Source organism: Scyliorhinus canicula, chromosome 3 (assembly GCF_902713615.1).
Source record: "Scyliorhinus canicula chromosome 3, sScyCan1.1, whole genome shotgun sequence".
Lineage (NCBI taxonomy): Eukaryota > Metazoa > Chordata > Chondrichthyes > Carcharhiniformes > Scyliorhinidae > Scyliorhinus > Scyliorhinus canicula.
The window spans coordinates 206,063,240-206,076,650 of NC_052148.1; the positions used below are offsets into that span (position 1 = coordinate 206,063,240).

Genomic DNA, 13,411 nt, shown 5'->3' on the forward strand with positions numbered 1-13,411 from the left:
CCTCATCCAATTCAAGGTGCTGCACCGGGCCCACATGACTGGGACGAGGATGAGTAGGTTCTTTGGGGGTGAAGACAGGTGTGTCAGGTGCTCGGGGAGTCCAGCGAACCATGCCCATATGTTCTGGGCATGCCCGGCACTGGAGGAGTTCTGGAAGGGGGTGGCGAGGATGGTGTCGAGGGTGGTGGGATCCAGGGTCAAGCCAGGATGGGGACTCGCGATTTTTGGGGTTGGGGTGGAGCCGGGAGTGCAGGAGGCGAAAGAGGCCGGTGTGCTGGCCTTTGCGTCCCTAGTAGCCCGGCGAAGGATCTTGCTACAATGGAAGGATGCGAGGCCCCCAAGCGTGGAGACCTGGATCAATGACATGGCAGGTTTCATTAAGCTGGAGAAGGTCAAATTCGCCCTGAGAGGGTTGGTACAAGGGTTCTTTAGGCGGTGGCAACCTTTTCTCGACTTTCTGGCTCAACGATAGGGTACGGGGACAGTAGCAGCAGCAACCCGGGGGGGAGGGGGGAAGGGGAGGGACAAGGGGGGGGCGGACAATGACTATGTTTGTTTATTTAATTTTAATTTAATTTTAAGGTCTTTTGTTGTTCATTGGGGTTGGGGGGGTGGGGGATGGGATACATACGGTCTGGGGGTGTTACAGTTATTATGGGTTATTTTGTTGCATTTCATTGTTTGTCATTATGTTTTATATTTTCTGTAAAAAATTCCAATAAAAATTATATTTAAAAAAAAATGAGTGCAATAGCAAGCACGTTGTATGAGGCACTAGTCAGACCTCAGATGGAGTACAATGTACAGTTCTGGTCAGCGTGTTTTAGGAATGATGTGAAGGCATTGGAGAGAGAGTAGAAGAAATTTACAAGAATGATTCCAAGGATGAGAAAGTTATGAAGATAGATTGGAGAAGTCAGGACTGTTTTCCCTGGAGAAAAGAAGGCTGAGAGGAGGTTTGATGGAAGTATTCAAAATCATGAGGGGACTAGACAGGCTAGATAGGTAGAAACAGTTCCAATTGGTGGAAGAATCAAGAACTAAAGGGCACAGATTTAAGGTGATTGGTGAAAGTAACAAAAGTGGTGCAAGTAAAAAATTTTCCCCACAGGATGGTTAGGGTCTGGAATGTATTGCCTGAGAGTGGTGCAAGCAGGTTCAATTGAGGTAGTCAAGAGAATTAGATTATTATTTGAAGAGAAACAATGTGCAGAATTATGGAGAGAAGGAAGGAAGTGGCACAAAGTGAATTGCTCATTTGGGGAGCCAGTTCAGACACAAAGGCTGAATGGCCTCCTGCATTGCAACAATTCTGTGATTCAGGTAGAGTTAGGTGAAGAGAGGTGGGATGAGGCTTTTATGGAGCATAAATTCAAGCATAGACCATTGGGGCTGAATGACCTGTTTCTGTGTTCTAGACCCTGATCTTCACATGAGCTGGCTATTAGGGGTGGTTTGAGGGTGGGTGACCTGTGAGGGGGGTGGTGTGATAACAAAGCTTCTGTCAGGTGTTATATATCTGAGTTGCCGCAAAGAGAAAAGGAATGGAAGTTCGACTATCATGATCCCTGGGCGAGTGCGCAGTCAGTTCCAGTCCCACTTGACCCAGAGTCACAACACAATTGAAATTAATAATTAATTAATATTGGTGTTCTGTGAATCACCGCATTTTCACTTGTTTCCACAACATTTCTAACATGCACTGTATTTCAGTCTCTAACTGAGCCAGTCTCTGTGATTTTAGTCAAGACGGATGTGGTTTTATTGGTTCAGAGTTTCCTGTGTCTATATCATGTTTCAATAACAAAGTGCCTCCTGGTGTTTCCCTACAACTCTGTTGATATTTTCCAACAACTCGCCTACATTTTTCCAGTATCTTCATTAGATCTTCCCTCTGCTACTGGGCTTACATCATTGGTTTTATGACTCCCTCTGGTATCTTCAAACAGTGCCTTGTTTTCACTCTCACCATCAAAGGCAATGTGCTTCCCTTTGTCAGGATTCTGACTGTCCAAATTAGAGAGGGCCCCCAACTGAGTTTCTTCTGCATTTTTGTCTCTTTTTGTCACTCATACACTGCAACCAGTCTCTGTGCAGGATTTCATAGAATAATAAAATTTACAGTGCAGAAGGAGACCATTCAGCCCATCAAATCTGCATTGGCCCTTGGAAAGAGCACCCCACCTTCACCGTATTCATGTAATCCAGTAACCTCACCTAATCTTTTTGGACACTAAGGGCAACTTAGCATGGCCAATCCACCTAACCTGCATATCTTTGGACTGTGGGAGGAAACTGGAGCACCTGGAGAAACCCATGCAGACACGGAGAGAACGTGCAGACTCCGCACAAACAGTGACCCAAGAAGGGAATCGAACCTGGGACCCTGGAGCTGTGAAACAACTGTGCTAACCACTGTGCTTCACTTGGCAAAGCTAGTAGTTGGTCAGTATGACATTACCAAACTCTTTCATCATCTGTCTATGCAGTGTATGATATTGGACATGTCTTTGCTATGATAACAGCAGCTACCCATTCTTCATTGGTTGTGTACCTTCTGGCAAGCACCCACTCTCCTTGAGTGAATACTTGCTTTTTAGAGTTTAGTCCCTTCCTCGCAATCTGTGATGGTTGTTGTCTTTTGACAATCTCGGAAATATTAGGTGGTATCAAAAGGTCAAACTGTGTTGGCAGTTTCCTTTTGAACAGCAGCATTGTTGGTGAGCTCTGTATCGTTGTGTGAGCGGTGTTCTTGTAAGACAGAAAGAATATGTTTACTCTTATTGCCCATGTACCTTGGTCCTTTGATGCCTTGATGGAATGGTTAAGTGACTGTATGAATTCTTTGGCCAATCCATTTGTTGCAGGATGGTACGGAGCTGATTTTATGTGCTTGATACCATTTTCCCTTCCATAGTCTTCAAACTCCTTAGATGTGAACTGAGTACCATCGTCACTTATGACGAGCTCTGGTGTACCAAATCTTCCAAATATTTTGTCTAGCTTCCCAATAGTTTGTTCTGTCGTCATGGATTACACGATTGCAATTTCCAGCCATTTGGAGTGGGCATGCACAATCACTCGGAACATATGTGCCTCCACTGGACCAGCGTAGATTATGTGTATTCCCTGCCATGCTTTGTTAGCCATTCTCACGGATGTAACGGGTGAAGGGGTGGAGTGTTCCTTAGTTTTGTACAGGACTGACATGACCCCACTTTCTCTTTGATTTGAGCATCTTATAAGTAACGGTGTGTTAGTTCCTTCATCCTCACCAAACCAGGGTGTTCCTCATGTAGGTGGTCAAGGACCTTATTAAGCAAGTATGGAAGAATAATCACTTTCATTCCTCATAATAAAACTCCATTCTGGACTGTCAACCCAAGTCTTCTTGTGATGTCGTGTTTGAGGTCTGGACTTTGATGATGAACGTCTGACTTTGATCCTTTTTGGACCATGCCCAACACCTACCCCAACGCTGGATCAGTTCTTGTGTATCACTCAACTTGAAATGAAGTCACAGGTACATTATGCATCAGTGAGAAATAAAAGACGTTGACAAAATGTACTTCAGGTTCTTGCTTAACTTATAATGGCAATCTTGACAAAGCATCAACATTTGCATGTTGCTCCGACTTATGATATTGGATATCGTACGTGTGTGCCAATAATATCAAAGACCATCTCTGTAACCTACTAGATGCTGAATAACGAGTACCGCTATAATAATAATAATGAGAATAATAATCTTTATTATTGTCACAAGTTGGCTTACATTAACACAAGTAGGCTTACATTAACACAGCAATGAAGTTACTGTAAAAATCCCCTAGCCGCCACACTACGGCGCCTGTTCAGGTACACGGAGGGAGAATTCATAGGACCCAAAGATTGTCATCAAGGGTCGATGATCCATCAAAAGAGTAAACCAACGTCCATAAAGGTAGTGGTGAGACCTTCTTACCTTGAAAATGATTCCCAAAGCCTCTTTTTCTAGCTGAGCCTAATTTGTTTCTGTGCTAATAAGAGTTTGTGAAGCAAATGCTCTCAGCCGTTCCTCTCCTGAAGGCATTATGTCTGAGACAACTGCACCAACCCCATTGGGTTCTGCATCGCAAGCAAGTTGTAACTTCAGCTTGCAACTAGTGTACCAACAGCTCTGACTTCTGTAAGGCATCTTTTACCTCATTGTATGAACTTTAGCATTCTTCTGGCCAGTTCCAGAACTGTTTGGAACATAACAAACTCTGTAAAAGCTTCAATTTTGTTGCTAAATTTGGCACAAATTTAACGTAATAATTGATCAATCCTAGAAACAACCTCAATTGTGTCACATTTTGAGGACATGGTGCTTCTAAGATTGCTATCATCTTTTTTGGCACATTTTGCAAGGCATGCTCATCAATAATGTGATCCAGGTAATTTATGGCTGTCTTGAAAAAGTCGCACTTTTCCTTTTTAACTTGGAGATTATGATTTTCAGAGTAGCTTCCAAGTTCTTCAAGTGTTCCTGTTCACTTGAACCAGTGATGAGAATGTCATCTAAATAATATACCACCCCCTTTAGTCCACCGAGAATTTGATCCATGGATCTCTGAAAAAGAGCAGGAGCAGATATTATTCCCAAAGTAAGCCTTTTGTAATGAAACAGACCTTTATGCATCACGACAGTGAATAGCGGCTGTGATTTTTGTAGCCACATTCATTTGTAAATTCACCTGTGATCCATCAACTTTACTGAATTTCTGCCCGGCAGAAAGTCCAGACAACAAGTATTCAAACAGTGGCAGTGGATAATGATCTGCACACAATACTGGGTTAATAGTTGTTTTAAAATCCCCACATATTCTTACTGAGCTATCACGTTTCAATACAAGAACTACTGGTGCTTCCCAATCACTTGTAGCAACTGGTTCAGTGACTCCTGTTTGGACCAGTCTTTCTCGTTCTTCTTCGACTTTTGGCCTGATGGCGAATGTACGGTTCTAGCTTTGAGATATTTAGATGTACTGTTTGGCTTGATTTTTAGTTGCACTTCAAATCCAGTCATTGAACCCAGTGAATCTTCAAACACTTTTTCATACTTCTCCAGAAGTTGTTTTCGGCCGTTCTTTGAATCTACAAGTTGATTCATTGCTCCCCAGTTGAGTTTAATTTTTGTTAACCATGCTGTACCAAATAAAGCAGGAAAGTTTCCATGGAAAATGTGAAGAGGAAACTCCACTGTTTGTTCATTTACTTCTACTTTTACCATCATGCATCCTTTTAATGGTACAGCCTCTTCTGTGCGTGTCCTTAGGGTAACATTTGATGGTTTTAAAGGTAGGTGCTTCAACTTCTGATTATAAATTGTCTCAGGTATCAATGATACAGCTGCATCCGTATCTACTTTCATTTTGACTTGGTTACCATCAAGTTTTGGGAATGCCCAAAAATGTTGGGCGAAATTCTCCGCCCCCCACGACGGGTGGGAGAATAGCGGGAGGGCCTTCCCGACATTTTTGCCGCCCTCCCGCTATTCTCCCACCCCCCCGCCGAAGTCCCGACCCGAATCGCTGCCGCCGTTTTTTTACGGCCGGCAGCGATTCTCAGCTGTTAGATGGGCCGAAGTCCCAGCCCTTTCCGCCGTTTTTACGAACGGCAAACACACCTGGTCTTGCCGTTCGTAAAAACGGCGTCACAAACTCGCTATTAATAACCATGGCACCGATTGGCACGGCCGTACCACGGCCGTGCCAAGGGTGCCATGGGCCCGCGATCGGTGGGCACCGATCGCGGGCAGCGGGCCCGATGCCCGCGCACTACTTGTCCTTCCGCCGCCCCGCAGTATCCATTCGCGGGGTGGCTGAGGGGCAACCCGGCCCGCGCATGCGCGGGTTTCGCGCAAAAACGCGATGACGTCACCCGCGCATGCGCGGGTTGGAGTCTTCCAAACTGCGCATGCGCGGCTGACGTCATATGACGCGTCAGCCGGCGCTAACTCCGGCAAGCGGGCTTAACGATTTTCGTTAAGCCCGTCTTGCCGGAGCCTACGGACCAGAATCGGTCCCCGGTCGGGAAGGGGCGCGCTGCCGTAAAACCCGCCCGGGTTTTACGGCAGCTTTACGATTTCTCCCGTTTTGGGAGAATCTCGCCCGTTGTTTATGCCCCACGCCGAAAAGACGCCTAGTTTCAGCTCCTGAACTTGTTTCGGTACATTGTCTCCTGAGTGGTCTTGAACTTCGTCTGCTAACTAGCCGATACCACTAGTCTGCTTAGATGTGTTTTTTTTTCTTGCGCATCTTTGATGTTGGTGGAGTTTGCCGTGCCCAGCGTGCTTTGTCATTATAACCCTTATTGCCACAGTTCTTTTCTCCACTCCTGTATTCCCCCGTTGAGTGTCCAACCTGTGTACATTGATGACATGGTTATACCCTTGCAGCCTTGTTTCTGACTGGCTCCATTGTGTGGATCATTGCTGCAGTCCCTATCTGTGAAGCCTATTTCATCGCTAGCTCCGTTGAGGTGGCAACTTTCAGACTAGATTTGTGAGTTAAATCATTTACAGTAAGCCACTTCCTCTGAATAGCTCCACTGCGGAGTCCACATTTGAACCTATCATGAAGGGTGTCTAGTATTGCTCTGAACTCGCAGTATTTTGCTAATGTTCTTAAAATTGCTGAAATTGTTAAATGCTTTCACTTTCTCCCTGACTACGGCGGTGAAACCAAACTTTTCTGCAATTAACAATGACCTGGGTGTGAAATGCTCTTTTAAAATCTTCATTAGTTCATTCTCCTGGTTTTCCTGGATGAACTAAATTTTGTAGCAGCGTAAAAGTTTTACGCCCTACCGACCTGAGAAAAGTTGCCACCTGCTGGTAACGCATAGCCGGTGTTTGATTCGCTATGAGATACAATAGAAATCCCCCTCATATGAGTTCCAAGTCTCACAGACTTCTTCAAATGCATCCATGGCGCCCGTTTTTCCTACCGGCTCCTCGAGTCTGAACTTCAGCCAAATTCCACCCTTCCAATTCTTTTGCATGTATGGAACAAGCTAGCCTCTTAACCACGATGCAACTTGGAAATTGTTCTTTTTGCCTGACTGTGGTTTGACGTTTTCCCGAGTAGTGGCCTGTACAGAGTTGGAAGACTTCTGAATCCCCATTCCGCAGCCCATTCCACTTTGCCACGTGCGTGGCCCCTACAGCCCAGATTCTACCCACTTCATGGGAAGAAATTTTTTGAACTGTAGTTATTCTTACTCATGGTAGTATCCCAGTTTGTTTTTAAACCTTCAGCATCAGGGGCTTTGCTTCTCCCGACGTGTGAATCCAGTCTTGAGACAAGAACTACTGCTCTCCACTCTCAACGCCGTCCCCAATTTTCTTATCAACAATTTTGTTCTTCATAATCTTGTTTCTTGTCTCAATCCTCATCACCAGTTTTCTCTTTTGATCTACCTCTGAGTTGCCACAAAGAGAAGAGGTATGGAAGTGCCACACTTGGATTTCTTGCAAACATGGGGCGGAATTCTCCAACCCCTCGCAGGGTCGGAGAATCGCCCGGGGCCGGCGTAAATCCCGCCCCCGCCGTGGCCGGAATTCTCGGTCACCCGGGAATTGGCGGGGGCGGGAATCACGGCGCGCCAATCTCCGGCCCGCGATGGGCCGAAATCCCGCCGCTGAGAGGCCTCTCCCGCCGACGTACTTTCAACCAGGGTCCTGGCAGGGGGCGCGGGGCGATCGGACCCCGGGGGGTGCCCCCACAGTGGCCTGGCCCACGATCGGGGCCCACCGATCGGCGGGCGGGCCAGTGCCGTGGGGGCACTCTTTTTCTTACGCCGCCGCCACGGCCTCCACCATGGCAGACGCGGAAGAGACACCCCCCTCCACCGCGCATGTGCCGGTGGTGACGTCAGCGGCAGTTGGTGCCGGTTTTGCAGCAGTCGGCGTGGCGCCAACCACTCCGGCGCGGGCCTAGCCCCCAAAGGTGCGGAGAATTCCGCACGCCGGGACCCCCGCCCCGCCGGGTAGGGGAGAATCCCGGCATTGATGAGATGTTCCCGGCACTTATTAGGAGATGTTGCTCATACAAGCTAAAATGGAGAACTGAAGTCTGCGCACACACTCTCTGTTGGTGTCTCTATCGATCACGTGACTTTCCACCAGCAGGGATGTGTTTTCTAATACATAACATTAGGGATTCTAGAAGTTTGGGTTTCTCAAATGCTGTGGAGGTTTGATTGCACAACTTATGTACTTTTGCTTTGGCAGGTTCGCTGCCCAGTAGCCAGGCTGATTGACACCTTAGCTTCCAGGAGGGTATGTAGTACACAGAGGAGATGGAGCATGAGAGGATGGGGGGGAGTTGCCATCTCTGATCTGGTTGGAATGTGACCCCAGTTTAGCTGGACAATGCCTGATACTAGGTGGAAGAGTAGGATCTTAGAGGAAGGGGGGATTCCAATTCCCGACTCATTGGAGGCGGTTTGATTTGGGGCTTGGTGGGGGAGGGGGTGGGGGGGGGGGGTGGGGGGGGGGGGGGGCAGCTGGGTCAAACGTGCCCCTTCTCCAAAAGCTGCTCATGTCTTCTTGTATCTGCCTGCTTTCCCATGATCTGGGAAATCAGCAGGATGAATCAGAGGCTGCCAGTCTCAGTCACATATATATATGAGTAACCTGGCTCCTGAAAGTGGTTGACTGCCTGTTCCCTTGTTGCTGAAGTGGGCAGGTTAGAGGTGGGCTGGTTTTGAAATTTAGAGAGGGTTGTTTTGGTGAAAGGGTGAAAAACGGATGCTAAAAGGGTGCTGTGCTATTAAGACCTGTTTTTTTGAAAGCCTGGTTTTAGCTTGCTGTTGCAAATTACCATAATTTGAATTTTCCTGGAGGTGTTAAATCAGACACCTGTGGCTTTAATCTGTAAACCCTGACTAGAAGCAATTTTAGTGCTATATCTGTGGCTTCTCGCACCAATGTCCACTTAAGGGGCTGAATTTTGTATGCCCTCAATGGCTATGTTTCCTGCCGGGGGGTGGCGGGGGGGCGGGGGCACTTAAAACAGTGTGTGCGCCCATCCCACCGCCCTCCTGCTCACCTCCGACCTCACACCAATATAGGCAGCTCACATGATACATTTAAATGAATAATTAAAGGCAAATTTAGGCTTGTTATCAAACCAATTGACCCTAATAATAACCTACCCATAACATGTTTGACGTGGGCAGCAGAGTGCGAAGCCTGATTTATTTTAACTCAAGTGCTTAAAGGGGTAAAAGAAGTTGTGTAGGTGAGGGGGATTCTTCGCGGTCTGCCGAATATGTGGTGGGGTCCTTCGGCTCAAACACCCCCTTTCCATCCGACCCATTCCCTCCCTTTAACCCACTTCCTCACCTCCTGCCCCTCCCCTTAACATAACCAAATCTTCATACCCCAGGATCCTGGATTATCTGCTCGAGGGATCCATCTTCTTCTTCCACAGTCCTGGCAGTGGCCACTGATGCCTTCCTGATGTGATTGGCCAGTAGCTCCAAAAGAGCAGAACTTCCTCCCCATTAAGGACATAATTTCTGTCATAATACACACACAAGTATATGATGGTGCACAGACAGACATTGATTGACACACAGGATGACCAATGAACACACAGAACACAGTAGCCAATCACCAGACAGGACACGGCCACTATAAAGCCAGAGGGCACTAGTTTTCCCGCTCTCTTGGGATGCAGCCTCTGAGACAGCCAGAGCCCGTGAGCAGCAACACGAACATCACCATGTGGTAGTAAGATAGTCTGGTCAGGTTAGCCTCAGGTCTCCAGTCAACTCAGCATAGTGTCAACCCACAGTCTAAGTATGTTTAACAGTCGTTAGTTCAATAAAATAGAATTGCATTTCTCCAAATGTTGGAAGCCTATCTCTCTTACTGCTATGGTAAACGCAGCCCTCGCCGACCCAGCATACCCAACACATCAATTCCCACTCAGCCCTCGCTAGTCCACCCCGCAGCATGTTTTGGCTATGGGACAGGTCAATGTGAGCCATGTCGGTTCCACGCTGAGAGGGTTTCTGGGCGACTGTGCCATCCAACCTCTCGTTCAGCCCAAGGGGTGAAGTGCTCTGGCAGACAGGCAACATCAAGTTTCAGGATGGTACAAGAACTGAGGCAGAGGGCATACACATGGTACTGGAAGTTCTGGTGATGAATGTTACTATACATGTAGGTATGGAAGAAAATCAAAAAGAGATGATAATATGATACTTTGCTGTTGCTCCTTTCACTGCCAGAGGTTTCCTGACATCTCACAAATGTGCACAGAAGCAGAGAATTTCAAATGAAGCTCCCAGTTGCTCTGTGGGATTCTGATTTGAATATAGTAATTAAATGCCTTGGCTCACCACAGCCGACACCTGATATCTACTGCTGTAAAAATAGCAGCAGGCAGGTGTTGTTTACTCTTTTATGGGATGCGGACATCATTGGCTAGGCCAGCATTTGTTGTCCATCACTAATTGTCCTTATGAAGATGGCGATGAGCTGCAATCCATGTAAGGTACACCCACAGTGCTGTTAGGAAGGGAGTTTCAGGATTTTGACCCAGTGATGGTGAAGTAATGGCGATATATTTCCAAATTACGATACTGCCTGGCTTAAGAGGAAAGTTGTGTGGTGATATGCACCACTGTAAATACACAAGGGGTTAATGTGAACACACTACACCTAGCTAGACACTAGAGGGAGCACCAGAGACATGACACACAGACATTCAACCAATAGGTCAGTAAGATAAGACACAACCAATGGGCATTCACGATACACACAGAGGTGACACTACCACAGGAGGGCATTACACCAACCCATATAAAAGGACACAGCACACATGATCTTCCTCTCTCCAGTGGAGACTCTCAGTGAGTACACAGGGTTGATTTGAAACACATCACACCCACCATGTGGATTGTAGCAGACTGGTGCATCAGTCTGAGTAGCTATAGCAGAATTAACTAGAATTGAATCCAAGTAGGAGAATTGTTAACAGTTTAAATAAATGTGTTAAAGCTATCTGCAAGTCTGAACCTTCCTTTGTCAGAGTGCACATCAAGGAAACAGCTTATGCTACGTCAAGAGCAGAACAAAACAAGTTGCAGGTGGTGTTCCCATGCATCGACTGTCCTTATTCTTCTAGGTGGTAGAGACTTTGGGGATGGAAGGCGCTGTTGAAGAAGGCTTGGTGAATTCCTGCAGTGCATTTTGTAGATGATACACACTGTTGCCACTGTGCTCTAGTGGCAGAAGAGTAAATGTTTATTGTGGATGAGGTGCCAATCAAGTCAGCTGCTTTGTTTTGGATGGCATCAAGCATCTTGACTGTGATTGGAGCTGCACTCATTCAGGCAAGTGAAGAGTATTCCATCACACTCCTGGCTTGTGCCTGGCTGGTGGACAGGCCTTGAGGGATAAGGGGCTGAATTACAAACTACTCTCTGCAGAATTCCAGGCCTCTGACCTCTTCTTGTAACCACAGTATTTATATGGCTTGTCCAGTTACATTTATGGTAACCCCCAGGATGTTGATGATGGGGATTCAGCCATAAAATATCAAGAAGAGATGGTTAGCTTTTCTGTCATTGGAGATGATTATTACCTGTCACTATTGTGGTGTGAATGTTATTTTCCGCTAATCAGCCCAAGCTTGAATGTTGTCCAAGTCTTGCTGAATATGAGCATTAGAAGCTTCAGTATTTGAGGAGCTGTGCAAGGTACTGAACATTGTGCGATCATCAGCAAACATCCTTATTTCTGACCTTATGATGGAGGGAAGGTCATTGCTGATGCAGCTCAACATGGTTTGACCTAGGACACTACCCTGCGATGGGTTTAGGTCATGTGCATTTCATTTTTTAACATGAAGGGGCTATTATCGAAGGCAAAATAACTTTGAGCAGACCGACTAACCTGAAATCTTCCAGTCTGTATAGTTCATGTTTTACAAGACAGTGCCTTTTAGCCAACCACCAGTGGAGATGCTACAAAGTGTGCACTTCGTTATTCTCTTAAGAGTCTCCAGATTGGGTTTCTACATTGTCTATGGTTTAATTCATTCTTTTATCCTTTGTAGATTTGGTTCTATACAAACATCATCTTCACGGAGGCTGGCATTAACAAAGATCACATCCCGTACATCACTCTGAGCACCGGAGCCACTGAGATCGCAGCTGCAGTTATTTCTGTGAGTAGAATTTGCACCATTAAAACTCTGGCCTAAATGGTCATGACCAAATATTTATTTTTGTAAAATATTTCCGTCCTGGGAATTGTCACCTGCGGGACAGAGAATTTGACGGACAAGCAAAAGATATGTTGACCTCGAGCGGGAATTTCTGGCCCTGGGGCAAGTGGGAGCAGAAAGTCCCACCCGGGAGGGTAGTTTTACAAATTTCTCCCACTGGTGGAATGCTGTTGGCATTGATCTTCAGTTCATTTATTAATCCCCCATACAAACATCAAAGAAAAGGAACCGCAATTAATATATATATATATTTCAATCAGCTGCCGCCACAGCTGAAATCCCATCACTTTTCCTTTATCTGACATGTCACAATCAAGGTCTATTTATTGTTCATTGCATTTCTGGACCGATTTTAGTCAAATCTTAATTAATCAATTCAGCCGTAATGCAGTCAGCTCCTGAGTCTCACAACTACAATCTGTGGCTGTGTTCTGCTAGGAGCTGCTTTATTCTGGACAGTGCAATTGTGAATATAAACCATTGTACAGCTGAACAATGATTCTCACAAGTTAAAAACTAAGAATATGCTAACAATAACTGGTCTCATTCCCTTTCATGCTCTGGGTCTTTGATGCAATGACCTAAAGAAAACAAAGTACTATGAAGTGCCATTTCTAGTGGTGGCCAAGCAGTTTCCTTTTCCTTTGCTAATTAAGAAAAACAGTAGGTGAAATAGAACACATTTCTTGACCTCTGGGACATTCTATCCCACATAGAGAACGGAATGGTGGCACAATATGGCCACCTGCCTCACAATGCTAGGGACCCGAGTTCAATTGCGGCCTTGGTTGACTGTGTGGAGTTTGCACATTCTCCCCATCTCTGCGTGGGTTTCCTCTGGGTGCTTCGGTTTCGTCCCACTGTCCAAAGATGTGCAGGTTAGGTGGTGTTACGGGGATAGGGCAGGGGAGTGGGCCGAGGTAGGGTGTTCTTTCGGAGGGCCGATGCAGACTCGATGGGCTGAATTACCTCCTGTGGGGATTCTATGGAACTGTATTTTTGTGGTTGTGGATAAAGCTCTCAGAACGAGGTTGACCGGCCAACATGTGACTTGAGGTTAATGTGGTGGAAGGCATATATACCCAACAAGGTACAATTCAGAAAAAGAAAATTCACAAAGGGTGAGATTTACTGGTCCCTCC

At 46.2% G+C, this 13,411-nt stretch overlaps 1 protein-coding gene across 7 annotated transcripts in view; it reads left to right on the top strand.

Annotated features, from left to right (window-relative positions):
* slc2a9l2 (solute carrier family 2 member 9, like 2) overlaps positions 1-13,411 on the top strand; it is a 630,183-nt gene that overhangs the window by 419,673 nt on the left and 197,099 nt on the right. For all 7 annotated transcript variants that reach the window (XM_038792065.1, XM_038792062.1, XM_038792063.1 and 4 more), the window contains one exon: positions 12,099-12,209. In XM_038792065.1, the coding sequence (XP_038647993.1) occupies positions 12,099-12,209 (111 nt within the window). The remainder of the gene's footprint in view (positions 1-12,098; positions 12,210-13,411) is intronic.